We start from the raw sequence: 19,265 nt of genomic DNA, 5'->3' as shown, positions 1-19,265 counted from the left end.
AGAGGGTTTAAGGACAGAGGGTCTGAGGACAGAGGGTTTAAGGACAGAGGGTCTTAGGACAGAGGGTCTGAGGACAGAGGGTTTAAGGACAGAGGGTCTGAGGACAGAGGGTCTTAGCACAGAGCGTTTAAGGACAGAGGGTCTAAGGACAGAGGGTCTGAGGACAGAGGGTGTAAGGACAGAGGGTCTGAGGACAGAGGGTGTCGTAACCTGTACAGTCTGTAAACACTGAGACAAATGTATAATTTGTGATATTGGGCTATACCAGGGGTCGGGAACCTTTTTGGCTGGGAGAGCCATAAAAGCCAAATATTTTTTTTATGTATTTCCTTGAGAGCCATATAAATTTGAATGTAACTTTCTGCGTGCATTTTTTAATATAACACGTCTCCGAGTACTAATAGCGGTATCAGTGTTTCATTGAACAGTACTCTTTTATTAAATAAACTAAACGCTTACGTTATTTATCTCATTTATGTGCACGTGTCAGTGTTTACTGCACGGGTGTCAAACTCAAGGCAATTATATCCAACCAGCGAGAAAATATCATATGTCTGTCATAACTGGCCCGCTGGTTTTGGTAATTAAATCAATGCATGGCACAACCACAGAAAAGACATTTGAGGAAGAATCTAAATGTGTGAATGAAATGAAAGTTTTTGGAAAGCAAAGGGAAACACAGCACAGATCTCTGGGACGATGTGAGCTGGACTGTTTGTGCGACATAACGAAGCATCTCACTGTTAAACCTGCAGCTTCAGGGCCGTGTGATCACGGACATGTATGATGCCAAGCTGCCTGTGGGAGACTCGGATGCAGAAGGAAACTTTGGTCAATACGTGTTTCCAAACACTGACAAACATCTCCCCCCCCGCTGTGTTCCCGACAGCATTCTGCTGATCGACTGAGACCATTTGCCGACTTTGCAGCATATTAAAACTGAACTGCTCAGCAATCCGTCTGCAGTTGACTTAAATATGTTCCATATCTTTTTGCACTTTATGTGTATCCTGTTCAATAAATGTGGACCATGTTTGTCCCTCGACGTAGTCCCAGTTTTTAATGTTGGCCCTCTGTGAATGAGTTTGACCCCCCCGGTCTACTGCTTGCTTTGCGCAGTTTCTCCTCTGCTCGGTTTCGCGACGGCGGGGCTCCGCCCCCTACACCCCTACACACACACACACACACACACACACGTGTGTAAGTGTGTGCGCTGTGCAGTCAGAGACAGAGCGGAGGAAAGGAGAGGGTAGATCTAAAATGACACAGTATAATTGTTTATTACTTGTTAATCATGTTAAAAAATGTCAGCTCAAAATTGTCTGCGAGCCATATCGCGTCATCAAAAGAGCCATATATGGCTCGCGAGCCATAGGTTCCCGACACCTGGGCTATACAAATACATTTGATTTGATTAAACATAAGATCCACCTTTCAGTTTGTTTAGGAGGAAACCCTTCTCAAGCTTAAGGTTTTATTTAAGGTAGATTTATTATAAAGTAATAATTCCCGCTTCACATTCACATGAAGAATAAACTGCCAGTAAACTAAATGTTTGAACAGTTTCATGTAAACGCTGTATAACTCCTTTAAAAAGGAAAGGGCTATATAAAATAATGTAAAAATAAAAGTGAATTCCCCTTAATTAAATAAGCAGTAAATACACTGAAAAATGCAGTCACTCCGTCAAAAACTTCTTATAACCAAGTCAAATCATTCTTAAATTAAACAGCTTAAAACCAGTGAAACCTCATTAACAATCCAGATAAAATAAAGCAAAAATAAATAACAATAATAACAGGAAGCAGAGCGACAGGTATAATATTCAGTTTATTCATATCAACACATTTACATACAAAGTGAATGAAGCCAGTTTGGACTGCACCACTTCCAGCAGAGCGGGGGGCGGGGGATGTCAGGGTTTGGACTGCACCAGGGTCTGCAGAGCACCGGCCACCTGATCAGCTGACATGTTGTCCACGGACACGCTGCTCTCTTTACCGAAGTCTGAACACAAACATCATTATTATTCAGATTATTATTAGTAATCCGGATATTAATGCAGATACTTAATGATCAGAATGTAAATCATCGTGTGGAAATATCTGAACAAACTAATACTTTTGTGCGATGCGAGGGTCTAAGGACAGAGGATGTTGTAACCTGTACAGTCTGTAAAGCACACTGAGACAAATGTATAATTTGTGATATTGGGCTATACAAATAAATTTGATTTGATTTGAATTTGACTTTTATTCTGTTTTTATAAATCAAATGTTCAGAAACTAAAGTGTGTGTGAGCTTTTGAAACTTTTTAAAATACCCAAAGTTTTAAAAAGTTGCTCTGACGTCCTTACAGGACAAAAGTGTTGTAAAAATATTATAAATTAATATTATTTTCCACTTTCACTGAATTCAACTTTTAACCAACTTCAGTCCTGATCAGAACTACAAATATTATTTTAACCCTTTAAATGTTTATTTACATAATTATTTTCTCTAGAGTTAGCACAGTTTCTCTAAACTAAATGTTTGTCTCAACTGAGTGAGACATTTGTATAGTTTGTACAGCAGCTGACTTACTGAATGAATGATGAGACGACCACTAACAGACAACATGAAGCAAAAGGCGTTACCGGCCCTTTAAGAGACGTCACTCACCGTATCGGGCCCAGACTCGGGCCTGGACCCCAGAACACTCTCTGACCCGGATCGGGAAGTCTGGATTGGACCTCTTCAGAGTCACATAGTGCTGCTCCACAAACTCTCTGTAACACACACACACACACACACACACACACACACACACACACACACACACACACACACACACACACACACACACACACACACACACACACACACACACACACACACACACACACACACTGTTTATTTTGTGATTGGCTATAAAATCACAATCTGATCTGATTTAATAAAACTTTTCACTTAATAGGAATTTGGTGCATAACTTAAACATAGTAAGAGAAAATTATATTAAAAATAAAAGGTTCTGAAAAGAAATCATGAAACAAATAGAAAATATAGAAGAAAATCACAATATAATCAGAAGAAAATTAAAGAGATGAGCAAAAGATTGAAAGAGAAATAAAGTCATTATTATTATTATTATTATTATGAGAAGAGCTTTCTGCTCACCAAAAATACTATTCCTGATTTTAATAAATATTAAATGTATTTTTTCCATCACGCAGGTCAAATAACTGGACATGTTTCATATAATTATGCTAGTATATTTATTAATATATTAATTTATCGTATTATTATTATTATAACATGTATTATTATGATTTTACTATTATAATAAGTATTATTATTATTATGTTTTATTATTACATTATGTTTACAAGTTTGTTTGGAATGTCCAGTGTTGCATGATGGGAGATTCTGTTTATTTTGACCCACGATACTTTATGTATTTATTTTAGTTTTTAATGAACTATTACGTGTATTTGTACAGAATCAGAATCCCTTTATTAGCCTTACAATGTTTACCCTGTTACAGCCAAAGAACAAAAGTGTGTACAGTGTAGTATTAGTACTTTTACTCTAATGTTAACAGAGTATTTGTACAGTGTAGTATTAGTACTTTTACTCTAATGTTAACAGAGTATTTGTACAGTGTAGTATTAGTACTTTTACTCTAATGTTAACAGAGTATTTGTACGGTGTAGTATTAGTACTTTTACTCTAATGTTAAGAGTATTTGTACAGTGTAGTATTAGTACTTTTACTCTAATGTTAACAGTATTTGTACAGTGTAGTATTAGTACTTTTACTCTAATGTTAACAGTATTTGTACAGTGTAGTATTAGTACTTTTACTCTAATGTTAACAGTATTTGTACAGTGTAGTATTAGTACTTTTACTCTAATGTTAACAGTATTTGTACAGTGTAGTATTAGTACTTTTACTCTAATGTTAACAGTATTTGTACAGTGTAGTATTAGTACTTTTACTCTAATGTTAACAGTATTTGTACAGTGTAGTATTAGTACTTTTACTCTAATGTTAACAGTATTTGTACAGTGTAGTATTAGTACTTTTACTCTAATGTTAACAGTATTTGTACAGTGTGGTATTAGTACTTTTACTCTAATGTTAACAGAGTATTTGTACAGTGTAGTATTAGTACAGTGTAGTATTAGTACTTTTACTCTAATGTTAACAGTATTTGTACAGTGTAGTATTAGTACTTTTACTCTAATGTTAACAGTATTTGTACAGTGTAGTATTAGTACTTTTACTCTAATGTTAACAGAGTATTTGTACAGTGTAGTATTAGTACAGTGTAGTATTAGTACTTTTACTCTAATGTTAACAGAGTATTTGTACAGTGTAGTATTAGTACAGTGTAGTATTAGTACTTTTACTCTAATGTTAACAGAGTATTTGTACAGTGTAGTATTAGTACAGTGCAGTATTAGTACTTTTACTCTAATGTTAACAGTATTTGTACAGTGTAGTATTAGTACTTTTACTCTAATGTTAACAGTATTTGTACAGTGTAGTATTAGTACTTTTACTCTAATGTTAACAGTATTTGTACAGTGTAGTATTGGTACTTTTACTGCAGTATACTGAATATTTACACAACCTGCTCTGTGTTGACGGTCTCGTGCTAACTGTTAGCCGCTAGCTGCAGGTCACTGATGTTAGCAACTAGCGGCTAGCTGTTAGCACAGGTCATTCTCTATGGGAATGCTAAGCTAACAGGCAGCATAAACTCAGATCTTATATTTCGGTACACGATGAAGCGGCTGTTCCCGCCTCAGCAGGCCGGCTCGGAGCTCACCTGGCCCCCTGACTGGCCGCGGAGTTCTGGCAGAGGTGGACGCGGATCTCCCGGAGGTTTTTACCCAAAGTGGAGCCGATGCTCCTCACTGCTGCGGCCGCCATCTTAGCTGCTTCTTCCTGGCGGTCAAGGACGAGCGGTGGGTTATGTCAGCCCGGAGTTCATAACGCCAGGCAGTTTGAGGGGTTTGAGTCCTGAGTAAATTCTCACAGGCATCACAAAATTATCAAAAGTGCTCATTCTGCAAAATAACATACGTTCTATTGTTGTATTATAGTTATTGATGCATTAACGTGCTCATCACTTCAATGTTGCAGCTCATTTAATTACTTTACATGCTGCTGGGTAACTTCATCTCTAATAATAATAATAATAATAATAATAATAATAATAATAATAATATTTTGTATTAAAAATATGCAGAGTAACTAAAGTATCAGCAAAAAGACAAATATTCGTATTTATTTATATATTTATACAATTCCTGATATTAACACACTTAATCATAGTGCCAATTTTCAACATTATTATTATTTACACTGTTGTTATATGGGTTAACTTTGTTAACCTCAATAAAGTTTGTGCTTGTTTTAAAAATATTACTTATAAAATCATCTCTGGATATAAAATATAAAAACTGAAGCAGATTCTGAAATAAAACCGCAGTGAGAAACTCAAGTTTGACAGAATAATAAAGGATCTTTTTAAAAATGTTTTTATATTGAAGTCACATGAAGTGTCTTCTGACACTTTATTACAGTTTAATGTTTGAAGTCAGACCAATTTCCATCTTACCTTCATAAAAGGATTTTAATCTAAAATACATTTTTAATACTGCATCAAATATCTAGGAAGCATCAGCCCCACTGTTCAAGAAGCTAAGTTTGTTTCCAATGTTAACATGTGTCTGTGTGTTTGAGAGGAGTTCCCTGAATGTTGAACTGTTCCTTTAACACGGGTTGCTGGATGAGACTTTATTTAGAAACAGGATTATTTGGTACAAACATCATGAACGTGAGAACCAACAACTGGACATCAGAGGCAGTTTTACAGTTAAATCTTTTAGACTTCAGGATACTTTATCCCTGACAGCGGACGTTGCTTCACGGCTCCATGAAGGTGATCATCCGGAGAAGCTGGCGGAGAATCCTCGCTTGTTCTGTGGCCTCTGCAGTCTGTTTCTCGTTAAGAGTTCATTAGCGTTAGCAGAAAGTGAGCAAGCTGCACATGCGTCATCACGAGTGAACAATAACACTGAAACATTTGAGTGTTTTTACAATCCGCCGTGTTTCCTGTCCGTCCTGCCCTCTCTGCTCCTGCTGGCTCTCCTCAGAAGATCTTTTTGTCGTTTCTCGTTCAGAAGCTGCTGAATTCGTTTGTTTTGTGTTCGCTCGCGGATCGGCGGCATCCGTGGCATCCGTGGCACAAAGTGGTTCTGCTGTCCCCTCGTGACGTCGCTGTCCAATCCCACGATCCGGTACGGGACCTCGTCCACGGAGTTGTTCTCCTTCTTAGAAGAGAGCGGGAAGAAGGAGGGCGTCAACAATGTTGGCGTTGGTTTAGTTTCTGTCTGAAGGCTCCGTCCCGCTGACGTCCTGTTTGGGGACGATGTGGCGGCGATGACTGCCGATGTTGTTGTGGTGGGGACCTCTGGGACGGCGGACGTCCTGGCCGGCGCCAGGGTTGGACTTTGACCTTCAGCAGTTACAACTGTAGCAGGGGGCATTGTTGGAGTGGTAGTTTTCCTCCTGAATAAATGTGCTGGAGCAGTTTTTCTTGGACGTCTTGTAGTAGCAGTTGTAGCGGTCGTAGTTGGAATAATATCAGGAGCGTCGAAGGGATTCGAAGATTGCCCGTAGGACGAATACTCAACGTAATCGTCGTACTCCACATACACAAAGTCGGTGCTGCTCCTGCTGGACCGGGGCGGAGTTACAGTGATGCTGGGCAATGGCGTGCTGATGATGTGGCTGCTCTCTGTCCAGGAGGAGGTGGACGCTGAAGTCATCGTCTCTGTGGTTAAACTCCACGAACTACAAGACAGAAACAAGGAAGATCCGTGAGATCAGGACAGAATGAAAGTAAGTAAGTTGGAATCTGTAGCCGTGTTTCTAAAAGGTTCCTTGAAAAGTTACCAGGAACTGTTCAGGGACAGGGCCTTCTCCATCGCTGCTCCCACCCTCTGGAACTCTCTACCTCAAACCCTCAGAGACTCCTCCTCACTCACCACATTCAAATCATCACTTAAGACTCACCTTTTCAACACGGCCTTCAATCTCTGACCGTCTCTTCTCCTTCGTTTGTTTGTTTATATATTTATTTTTGTATCACTCACTCTGTCAAGTTTCTAGAAAAGTGCTATACAAGTCTAATGTATTATTATTATTATTATTATTATTATTATTATTAATAAGTTCTTGGTAGAACTTAAAAAGTTCTTTCAGCCAATTGTTTTCTGTGTTTCCACCGTGGTTGAAAGGACCATAAAGATGAGACAAATTACTATACTATAGCACATTATTACAGGTCATTTAGCAGATGCTCTTATCCAGAGCAACTTACAGTGAATTCACTACAGGGACAGTCTCTCTGGAGCAACTCAGGGTTAAGTACCTTGCTCAGGGGCACAATGGTGGCAGCCCTGGTATTGAACTCACAACCATCTGGTGTTCTGTTTGGAAGGTGTACCACTAGACCACTTGACTGACAGCCAGGCACAAGGCTCATGGTTGATGACGCTCTGTGAATCCTGAACACTCAACCTATCAGAAATGTTCAGCGCTGCGAGTCCCACCCCAAAGTTCCTGAACTTTGGAAAGTACTTGAAGTAAAATAATGACCCTAGATCTTATTTTAGACATATTTTGGCCCCGAAGAGCAAATTACATTTTGCAGCTTGATATATGAAAGACCAAAGTGACAAAGATAGACGGCACCCTGAAACATTCCTGGTTGACTCCTGCTCTGACCTGCTGTTGGCGGTCGGTGGGATCGTGCTGCTGAAGTTGGTGGAGTTGTCAGAGTTGGTGGAGTTGCTGAGGTTTCCCTCGCTGCAGGACTTGCAGCACATCTGACGGTATCCAGCGATGGAGCAGTACCGACTCAACACCTCCATCCGACAAAACACGGAGCGGTCACCACGGCAGCGCTGCCCTGGAGACAGAGCAGGAGCAATGGTTCAGATGTTGAAGTTTGACCATCGGAGCAGAATCACCTGGTTATGTTTCCTTTGCAGAAAGAGAGCTGTAGCTTTTATTTTGACAGGCAACTTGAGATAACAGTAACAATATGTGTGTTTTACTGGAGGAGATCTTTGGAACTGGGAAGTCTGGGTTGGACCTGGAGAGCCACTGAATTATGGCGTTCTTTTGGTCACCTGCGGGGGGGGGACAAACAAACAGTAAGCTATACACAGACTACAACTCCCAGCATTCCTCACTCTGTGTCAGTGCAGTAATATTTAGTATGGGATTGGTCGATGCCTACCGCTACACGGTGGGGGCTGGCAGGTGCGAGTTGTGATTGGCCGAGGGTTGCTGCAGTTTTGGCCCGAAGCCTCAGGACGGGAACACGCAACCTGGCGTTCCTGAGTCCCGTTTCCACATGATACTGAACACTACAAACATAAACATGTTGGTCAGATTCAGATGTTCAGGCTCCCAACTGATCCGTTCTTCATCTGGGGTCGTAGTCAACAAACATCCAACGGTTTATAGAAGCTCTTAAGATGCTCAAGGGGAATAAGATGGTAGCCCAGAAAGAAGTTATAGGTAGTCTGAAGGAAATTAAAGATAGTCCAGAAAGAAGGAATCTAGAGGTAGTCCAAAAACAAAGAATTTAGAGGTAATCCAGAAAGAAAGAACTTGGAGGCAGTCTATAAATAATTTCACTCTTCATACCGGGGTCCAGGGCCCAGCTCGCCAGGCGGCGGGGCAGGGTAAGCGGTTGCAGGTTTGTTTCCCTTCTGGTCGGTTCTCCCCGCAGAGTTTGCTGTTCACTGAGCGCTGTTGCTGCTGCCCACTGCTGGACGCCTGCTGGCAGCTCACCCAGCGACGCTGCCAACCCGTCTGACCACAGGAGGCACTGCAGTCCTCCCACTCCCCGGTCACCCAGCTGAGAGGGCATAAACATCAGGTTTTCATACCATTAACCATGCTTTAGAATTGGATGAGAGCATTTTGATTCCCTTTGCCATTATTTTCCTCTCAATCGGGTCATATAATTATTATTATTTCTACTTTTTGAAATAATTTCGGGTGGTACCGTGACGAGCAACAGGTGTCAGTGTTTCAGGTGTTACCGTGACGACCTGCAAGTGTTACCGTGACGAGCTGCAGGTGTTACTGTGACGAGCTGCAGGTGTTACCGTGACGACCTGTAGGTGTTACCGTGACGTGTTGCAGGTGTTACCGTGACGAGCTGCAGGTGTCAGTGTTGCAGGTGCGGCTGATGGCTCTCGGCTTGTTGATGTTGGAGCAGAACATCCTCTGAACCATTTTCCCGTCAGCTTTCCTCCTGCAGCCGAACCTGGTGTACTGTTTCCCTGGAAACCAGACAACACCGTTAACCACCGCGCCGCCCTCACCGTGCTCATGCACATGTTGACCGGCGGCAGAGATGCGTACCACTTCCGCAGGGTTTGGAGCACTGCGACCACTTCTTCAGTGCCCACTCGTAGAAGATGGCGTCCTCCTGCACCAGGTTGGACTCCAGTGAAGAGCGGAGGCGGTCCTGGATGATGTACTTATAGGACACCGTCACCTTGGAGTCGCCATGGGAACGGACCTGATGCACAGAAACACGGCAGGTGCTGTTGTTTTCTGATTGAAACTCTAATCAAACACAATTAACACAGTTTTTGTTTTTTTACAAAGATTCATTCACCAACGTTTTCTTTCTCAGGTAAGAACAGAATCTACACTGGAGGGCAAAATAATTGCATTCATCAATCATTGTATTTATGTATATATATATCTATATAAAGACATATATACTGTATATATGTCTTTATATAGATAGACAGAATAGAAGAAACTAAGAATCGTTGTATTTTCGTGAGCTTAGAACTGGCCCTTCATATCTATATTTACATATTTATAAATATATATTTCTATATATATATACATATAAACAGTATGTATATACTGTATATATATTTATTAATATATATATATATATATATATATATATATAGACATATACATATACATGATAGATAGACATAAGAACACATTTAAGAACAAACAAAGATATTGGAGCCTGTGAGGCTGTTGGATGACGTGTGGACGCACTGACCAGGAGCAGGACTCCGTACTTCAGGGGCCCAGTGGTCTGCAGGGATTCCTGCTCCTGCGTGTTGGTGTACTCCCACAACACGCCCTGCTCGATCACCACCCGGGACTCCGGGAGCTCGGCTTCATCATTGAGGAAGAGGTGACCCGTCTCCTGGTTCGTCACCGCTGCAGCAGGAAACAATCAAAAAACAAGGTTTTCCTACAAAACGAGGAGCGACAGAAGCCCCCCCCCCCTCTTACCCAGGATGTGAGGAGTCCTCCTGAACTCCTGGATCAGCAGGTGATGGGCTCCTTTAGGGATCTCCAGGATCTTCAGGTAACCTGGAGCGTGGGAACAATATCCACTAATCCATCAGATAAACTTTATTACAAAGAACAAGCAGCTCGATCCAGTTAACACATTTCTGTCGCCATGAAGTACTTCCTTAAAATGGATAAAATATTTAAAACAATTTATAGATTAAAGTCTTATTTGTCACATAAACACAGAATAATGGACATTATTTTATTTTACTGACCTTTTTTCATATATATACAGTATATAATTTTATAAAGGTATTGTTATATACAGTATGTTTTATGTGATTATTTACATAAATAAAGTATATAATGTTTTATATAAATATTTATAAATATATACAGAAAGAATTAGGAGGTTGGCTGTATAAACAGTATATTATTTCAGGTGAATGTGTCACTATTATAACATAATATATATATATAATATATACCATATAAATATATTAATATATATATAATTATATATTGTATATATATATATAAAACGGACATGTCAAATCAAGCAATCTGATTGGTTCTTAGCCGTGATATAATGAGCGTATATCACGGGTAGAATTGTCGTCACTTTTCACAACAAGTCAGTATCCCTCCGCGTCTGAGAGAAAGCTACACCGTTACAGCTGTTAAATGACGTCCGTTAAGAAACAAACAAAGCGTTGCTCTGGAGGAGTTGATCCATCAGTGCCTCCAGAGAAGAAACCCTCAAAGACCACGTGCAGAGCTACGTGCAGAGCAGCTGTTAGTGTTGTTGCATAGCAACCACCTCGCACTATGTTCTGTGCAGAAGGCAACGGAGGGACTATTTTATTTTGAACATCATTATTTAATAATAAAAACTATTTAAATTGGAGTGTGTATCACGCCCCTTAACTGTGATGTAATGACCATATACCACGGTCTGAAGTGAGCTATTGCTTAATTATAATTATATATTGTATATATATTAATATATATATATAATATATAAATATATATAATTATGTATTGTATATATATTAATATATATATAATATATAAATATATATAATTATGTATTGTATATATATTAATATATATAATATGATTATACATAATATAATATATGTATATTAATATACATATTAATATACATATATTAATATATTTATTAATATACATATATTAATATATGATTATATATAATATAATATATGTATATTAATATACATATTAATATACATATAGTAATATATATATTAATATACATATATTAATATATATATTAATATACATATATTAATGTACATATATTAATATATTAATATGTATATTAATATGTATATTAATATGTATATTAATATGTATATTAATATGTATATTAATATACATATATTAATATATGATTATACATAATATTAAGTGAGCATCACCTTGTTTCTTGGCGCTGCGGCTGAAGTTTCCTCTGACGATCTGACAGCTGGAGTTGTCTCCTCCACAAACTCCACAACGATCCTCCTGCTGCTCCGACGCGATCTGTCCGTCACAGCCCACATGCTGAGGGGGGGGGGGGGGCAGCGGGGGTGTTATGTCACATGACTTCACGTTAGCAGCAGACATATTATGGGATGGAAACATGAGAGGGAGAAACACAACATGACATGACTGCAGGAACTAGAAGAGAATAAGGACCTCACACTCTCCTCGGACGCACACGCTGTGGGCGTCACCGTACGAGCACGCCGTCCCATCATGCACCATTCTGTCCATAGAAACCACCGCAGACGTCTCCTTGGACTGGCAGTACAGAAGGCAGCGCTCATCAGCTGCACACACAAATACATGTTATATACACACATATATATAATATGTGTGTATACTTATATATACACATATTATGCATATATATGTGTGTATATATGTGTGTATACGTGTATATAAATGTGTGTATAATATGGGTATATATACATATAAACACATAAATATATATACACATATATATGTATTATGGTCCGGGTGTTGGTGTGTGTATAGTGTGTATACTGTGTGTATAGTGTGTATTACGGTCCGGGTGTTGGTGTGGCAGCCAGTGATGTTTGATTCCTTCGTGTTCAAAGAACGGGTTCCAGACTTTACACTGATCCTCTCTGAGAGACAAACACGAGATATTCTGTGACGTACAGTAAATATATATATATATACACACGTATATGTGTATATATATATATATATTATATATACACATATACGTGTGTATATATATACACACACGTATATGTGTATATATATATATATATATTATATATACACATATACGTGTGTATATATATACACACGTATATGTGTATATATACACATATACGTGTGTATATATATACACACGTATATGTGTATATATAATATATATAAAGTATAGAATGTATCAGAGTGCGACCTGAAGTCGGTGAGTGGTGGACATTCTTCGTAGCTGCACAGCTGGAACTCGTAGCTGTTTCCGAAGCAGGTGCGCCCCCCGTTGGCTGGACTGAGAACAACAACAGGTTAGCGTCTCTGATTGGTGCGTTTGACCTATGACATCACAGACAATTGACAGCTCACTCACGCTGGACTGTCGCAGCGCCGGGCACGAAACCTGACCCCCCCCCCGCAGGTCCGGGTGCAGCCGCCGTACGGACTCCAGGATCCCCAGCCGCCATCTTGTCTCAGCAGGTCTGCGGTCAGCTTCATGCAGAAGCCCTTAAAACAGTGCTGCAACCAGGTTACCATGGAGACGATCAGTCATTCAACCTTAATTGATACTCCATCACAGAAACAAAACAACAAAGACACTTAACAAAATAATTAAGGCCATTACAACTTTACGATTACATTCCGATATGAAAGATATAAATAAAACACAGTTTCTAAATTAAAATGCAAAATATAATATATTTATGTACGAGTGTTACAAGCAGTGGTTGGGAGGGAGGTCGCATTTCTACAAGGAGTCAGGAGCACGAACATTCCTGCATTATCTCGTGGAACATGAAAGTTCATCACGGAGCTGGGTTCAGGACAGGGCTAACATAGCTTAGCATAAAGAGAATTAGTCGCTGCTAGCGAGGCTGAGATCATCACACAGCTCCCTGTGCTAAATATCAAAACTGTGCCGAGGAGCGTCTGCTCACCTTCCCCGGGCCACACTTGGTCCCGTCGAGTGGCGGGCCTTTCTTGGTCTTACAGTAGAACGGGTTGTTGTAGTCGCTGCACCACAGCTGTTTGCACGGGTCGAGCGTCGTGTACTGCAGACACACACAGTAACAGCAGGGAAAATAAACTGCAGGAAACCAATTACTGACATTAACACAAGTACTGTTTATATTACAAGTGTTCATGTTTAATATGTACATGAGGCATTATGTAATGTAGCTGTTGAGAGTTTAAATCTACACACACAAAGTTAGAAACATGAACTCTGATGTTCTCATGTTTCCTCTCGTCTCACACGTGTTGAAAGATAAATATTGAGCAGAGCTTGAAGAAACATGTTTTTGTCTCCATAGTCTCGACTTAAATACAAAAACGAGAGAAGACAAAGAAGCTTTTCTGTCTGAGGACTTAAACAATTTACTGAAACATAAAAATCAGCGACCTTCTCCACAACATACAAGCAGGTTTATATGTTTTATTATATAATATCTTAGCTCAGTATGAGAGCTACACCAGCGTTGCCAACACTGTGGCGCCGACAGTTTTTAGTCTGCGCTGTGTCCGCATATTCGTGGTTATGACTTGGGTACGATAATTTTCCTCAAAATACGATCATTTGTGCGTCTGGTACATTATTTAACACGCTGTCATGCCATCTGTTGACGTTGTGTTATAGTCTCTCTCTGTCTGTATCTGCAGATGCTTTTCTTTCTATAAACGAGTTTGTGGGTGACTCTGGTAAAGTTTCTGTTGTAACTGTGTCCCAGTCAAACAAGGTTCTAAACTCTACATGATGATCCTGTGAGAGCTTAATGATTAAAGGAAAGAATAATGTCGTCATGGTGCTGAAATGTTGGTCCCAGAACAAAGACGTCATCAGACCCGAAACGTCTCGGCTAACATCCTGAACAGATGTGCTGCTGGCCTCCGAACCACAAACACATCAGCAATCACGTCTGCACCGAAACATCCCAACTCTGCTTCACTTCACAGTCTGAGGGCGGTTCTTTCTTTTTAGACTTGTCCCATAGTCGGTATGTGTATTATTATTATTATCTCTGAGTTTCATTAAAGGAGCAGTGTGTATGTTGTAATATTTATAACTATGTTTCTCAGAAGATTTATAAACTCTTATCAACATGTAAGAGGACAAATCTTCTCACTTCATGCTCAGTAATTACAATAATAACTATTAATAATAGTTAATAACAACTTAAACCCTCCAGGTTCGGCTTTAAGTCGTGACTCCACAAACGTAGTGTTTGATACCAAACCAGTGAAACTCCACGATTCTCAACACCCACTAAATGTTTGTATTTAAATATCTGCTTTAGCATTAGCAGTTTAAAGATGTTTAATAATCTGCTCAGAGCTTCTGTCAGGAAGTTAAACAGCTCAGAATTCATTTAATATCGCATCATATTGTGACTCAATGGAACCTCCGTTAGCGTTAGCTCCGTTAGCTTTAGCTGTGCTTCATAACACAGCCTTTAATGCATTAGAAAAAATAGTGGCTTCAAACAAACTTGCATTATCACGTTATAATCGTGGTAAATCATTTTTATTTTTGGGTTCTAATGTTTTTATTAGTGTATAATCACCTGAAACTAAGAATCGTTGTATTTTCGTTAGCTTAGAATGGGCTCTTCATATCTACATTTACATATTTATAAATATATATTTATTTATATACATATATACAGTATGTATATATGTATATACTGTATATATATTTATTAATTAATTAATATATATATATATATATATATACACATCCATGGTACAGACGTACGTACCGCAGTACAGAGGCTGTATCCTGGGCCGAAGTCGAAGCGACACTGTTGGTCCATCGAGTACTGAAACCCTGGCAACGGAGGCTGAGCTGGCCAATCGTGGTGGAACGGGTCGTCACGGAGACAGTCATAGGTACTGAAGAGACAGACAGACAGACAGACAGACAGCTCAGGTTCAGGTGATGCCTGGGGCCGGTTGCATGAAGCATCTTCATTTAAGTTCCATATTCATCTTAATGTAGGAACCATAAACAGCTACTAAATACTTTTCTTTTTTATCTGGGAGAACAAAAGAGATTTTCGGGACAGGAACAACCAGACCGACACAGATTATAGATTGAGTCAGTTCATGTCAGTTCATGTGTTGGACATGGAGCAGTTACTAACTGTCTGTTCCTGCTGACGTTTCTGGAGTATTTAAATCGACGGTCTCAAAAACTCTCAACCTTTAGAATTAAATTACATTTTTAGAACATGATTTATTTCCCACCTAAGGAATCGATTGTTGTAACGGTTTTAAACAATTTCCAAAAAATTACACCTAAAGTGAAATCCTTAAGACAAAAGCTTCGGAGGCTTTGTGCAGCCGGACACTGATCTGGAATTAGGACAAAATGTTCTCTTGTGTTTCTGGGTTCGCTGTTAGTCTACTCGTAGTTGTATTGGTAGTACTCACTGGAGATATTTGTGCAGCTCCCTCCAGCTGCACCGGGACCAATGGTATCGATGGAAGGTGGCCTGGACACGCGGGGACATGATGCTGCCCACTGGCACGTCGTCATCACAGTCATTCGCCTCGCCGTCATGCTCCATCCCTAACCTGAGACACACAGACACAGAGTCAGAGACACAGATGAGCAGACTGATACACAACGAACAAGGCGAGTCCTTTTGCATGTCTTCTTGGACACCTGGGAGTCATTATCGTCTCTATGTGGACACCTGGGAGTCATTATCGTCTCTACGTGGACACCTGGGAGTAGCTATCATCTCTATGTGGACACCTGGGAGTAGCTATCATCTCTACGTGGACAACTGGGAGTCATTATCGTCTCTACGTGGACACCTGGGAGTAGCTATCATCTCTACGTGGACAACTGGGAGTCATTATCGTCTCTATGTGGACACCTGGGAGTCATTATCGTCTCTATGTGGAAACCTAGGAGTAGCTATCGTCTCTACGTGGACAACTGGGAGTCATTATCGTCTCTACGTGGACAACTGGGAGTCATTATCGTCTCTACGTGGACACCTGGGAGTCATTATCGTCTCTATGTGGACACCTGGGAGTAGTTATCGTCTCTAAATGAACACCTGGGAGTAGCTATCATCTCTACGTGGACAACTGGGAGTCATTATCGTCTCTATATGGACACCTGGGAGTCATTATCGTCTCTAAATGAACACCTGGGAGTAGCTATCGTCTCTACGTGGACAACTGGGAGTCATTATCGTCTCTATGTGGAAACCTAGGAGTAGCTATCGTCTCTACGTGGACAACTGGGAGTCATTATCGTCTCTACGTGGAAACCTGGGATGATGGGTTGATAGTTAAAGTGTGTGTTTGTGCGTCTCACACGTGTCCTGTTTCATGGGCAGCTACGAAGGCCGAGGAAAACCCGTCTTCAAAGACGAGGACGCAACTCCGATGCAATTGACACATTCCTTTAACTGGAGCATAACCTGCAGAGAGATCAAGAGGTCAGATGTCAGGGGTCAGAGGTCATTTGGATGGTGTTAGTAGTACTACTTGTAGTATTAGCAGTACTTCCCTGCATGCTGAAGGGGCTAAACACCTGCCTGGTGTGTGTGGTAGTATTTCTAGTGTAAAGGCCTTCGCACACCGGGGGACAAATAAACGGCACAACAATCTGTCTATCACATCAAATCTTTTAATACCGACAGGTGTGCCAGTTTGCAACACTTGTTTTAAATAAAAGGTTTGAAAAGATTGGAGCAGGCAGTGGACAGACCGCCGGGACCTGATGCCCCAGAGCGTCCAGCCGTCAGAGGAAAACTGCTGCAGAGCCTGATTTACTGAGTCCCCTGTACAGTAACAGTGTATATGTGCAGGGACTTTATTGTGAAAGGTAAGAAGGAGGGAGAAAATCTTGTTTGTGCTGCTTTGTCGAGGTTAAGAGGAGTGAAGTGGTATTGGTTCGGACAGCAGAGCCCCCGTGTTGTTGTTTTATAATCCTCATCTCATGGATGTTTTGAATACGTCTGTTCTGTATAACGAGATTTTATTATATAACGCTTTTATTTTCTTTGCTAATGTTCACGTTGTGTGAAAGTATTAACACTAAACCCCCGGGACGTAAACACCTTTAGTGGCATCATTAGGAGTAAAGATGGTGTTAGTATTAGTACATGTAGTATTAGTACATGTAGTATTAATACTTGAAGTGTTAGTACATGTAGTATTAGTACATGTAGTGTTAGTACATGTAGTGTTAGTACATGTAGTATTAGTACATGTAGTGTTAGTACATGTAGTGTTAGTACATGTAGTATTAGTACATGTAGTGTTAGTACATGTAGTATTAGTACATGTAGTATTAATACTTGAAGTGTTAGTACATGTAGTATTAGTACATGTAGTATTAGTACATGTAGTGTTAGTACATGTAGTGTTAGTACATGTAGTATTAGTACATGTAGTGTTAGTACATGTAGTATTAGTACATGTAGTATTAGTACTTGTAGTATTAGTACATGTAGTGTTAGTACATGTAGTATTAGTACATGTAGTAATACTACTTTTAGTGTTAGTACTTGTAGTATTAGTACTTGCAGTATCAGTACTTGCAGTATTAATACTTGTAGTGTTAGTACTTGCAGTATCAGTACTTGCAGTGTCAGTACTTGCAGTATTAATACTTGTAGTCTTAGTACTTGCAGTATTAATACTTGTAGTGTTCGTACTTGCAGTATCAGTACTTGCAGTATCAGTACTTGCCGTATCAGCACTTGTAGTGTTAGTACTTGCAGTATCAGTACTTGCAGTATTAATACTTGGAATGCTAGTACTTGCAGTATTAATACTTGTAATGCTAGTACTTGCAGTATCAGTACTTGCAGTACTATTACTTGTAGTGTTAGTACTTGCAGTATTATTACTTGTAGTGTTAGTACTTGCAGTATTAATACTTGTAGTGTTAGTATCAGTACTTATAGTATCAGTACTTGCAGTATCGGCACTTACCGTATCAGTACTTGCAGTATCAGTACATGCAGTATTAATACTTGTGGTGTTAGTATCAGTACTTTTAGTATCAGTACTTGCAGTATCGGCACTTGCCGTATCAGTACTTGCAGTATCAGTACATGCAGTATTAATACTTGTAGTGTTAGTATCAGTACTTGTAGTATCAGTACTTGCAGTATCAGTACTTGCCGTATCAGTACTTGCAGTATCATAACTTGCAGTATTAATATGTGTAGTGTCAGTACTTGTAGTATCAATACTTGCAGTATTAGTGGAGGTATTAGCAGAAGTACCCTGCATGCCGGAGGGGCCGAACTCCTGCCTGGTCAGGTAGATGAGGTGGTCGTGCTGCTCGGCGTGACTGTGCTCCCTCTGCTGGAGATACGACCAGCCGCACACGTTCTCCAAACTCTTCTGTGGGTTCCCCACAGAGATCAGCTCCTGGGACTGATGGAGGGAACACACCTGTCTTCTCACTAACATGTACAGTAACCCTCTACAGGTGAACACAGGGTTCATGTGTCGTGCTGACTCTGTTCCGTTAATACTTAGAACTCCGCTATATATCTGATTACATACAAAGTCAAAGCAAAGACGCAAATAGCCACCGAGCGAATGATGCAACACGAAGACGCGAAATGTGGATAATTCAGGTGAGTAGAAAGATTTCAGGTGAGATTCTCCAGACGTTGAATCAGAACTGTAGTTAA

At 39.9% G+C, this 19,265-nt stretch overlaps 2 protein-coding genes across 2 annotated transcripts in view; both read right to left on the bottom strand.

Moving 5' to 3' along the window:
* Positions 1-1,811: 1,811 nt before the first annotated feature.
* On the bottom strand, positions 1,812-4,973 carry ndufa2 (NADH:ubiquinone oxidoreductase subunit A2). Its single transcript, XM_029448347.1, has 3 exons — positions 4,817-4,973; positions 2,662-2,768; positions 1,812-2,007 (listed from the first exon to the last, which is right to left on the bottom strand). The coding sequence occupies exons 1-3, from the start codon at positions 4,918-4,920 to the stop codon at positions 1,916-1,918; spliced, it is 303 nt and encodes a 100-aa protein (XP_029304207.1). The 5' UTR covers positions 4,921-4,973; the 3' UTR covers positions 1,812-1,915.
* A 452-nt stretch (positions 4,974-5,425) lies between these two features.
* LOC115019154 (A disintegrin and metalloproteinase with thrombospondin motifs 2-like) overlaps positions 5,426-19,265 on the bottom strand; it is a 29,895-nt gene continuing 16,055 nt past the window's right edge. The window contains exons 7-25 of the mRNA XM_029448548.1: positions 18,849-19,002; positions 16,925-17,030; positions 16,024-16,167; positions 15,351-15,483; positions 13,533-13,646; positions 12,968-13,113; positions 12,800-12,889; positions 12,430-12,512; positions 12,058-12,191; positions 11,799-11,922; positions 10,351-10,431; positions 10,112-10,275; positions 9,442-9,601; positions 9,227-9,359; positions 8,716-8,929; positions 8,303-8,432; positions 8,118-8,192; positions 7,786-7,969; positions 5,426-6,849 (exon numbers count right to left, since the gene is read on the bottom strand). Coding sequence (XP_029304408.1) covers positions 6,090-6,849; positions 7,786-7,969; positions 8,118-8,192; positions 8,303-8,432; positions 8,716-8,929; positions 9,227-9,359; positions 9,442-9,601; positions 10,112-10,275; positions 10,351-10,431; positions 11,799-11,922; positions 12,058-12,191; positions 12,430-12,512; positions 12,800-12,889; positions 12,968-13,113; positions 13,533-13,646; positions 15,351-15,483; positions 16,024-16,167; positions 16,925-17,030; positions 18,849-19,002 — 3,129 coding nt within the window. The 3' untranslated portion in view covers positions 5,426-6,089. The remainder of the gene's footprint in view (positions 6,850-7,785; positions 7,970-8,117; positions 8,193-8,302; positions 8,433-8,715; positions 8,930-9,226; positions 9,360-9,441; positions 9,602-10,111; positions 10,276-10,350; positions 10,432-11,798; positions 11,923-12,057; positions 12,192-12,429; positions 12,513-12,799; positions 12,890-12,967; positions 13,114-13,532; positions 13,647-15,350; positions 15,484-16,023; positions 16,168-16,924; positions 17,031-18,848; positions 19,003-19,265) is intronic.

This window comes from Cottoperca gobio, chromosome 14 (assembly GCF_900634415.1).
Source record: "Cottoperca gobio chromosome 14, fCotGob3.1, whole genome shotgun sequence".
NCBI classification, from domain to species: domain Eukaryota; kingdom Metazoa; phylum Chordata; class Actinopteri; order Perciformes; family Bovichtidae; genus Cottoperca; species Cottoperca gobio.
The sequence above is the reverse complement of the archived record's forward strand: the minus strand, read 5'-3'. Positions and strand labels throughout refer to the sequence as shown.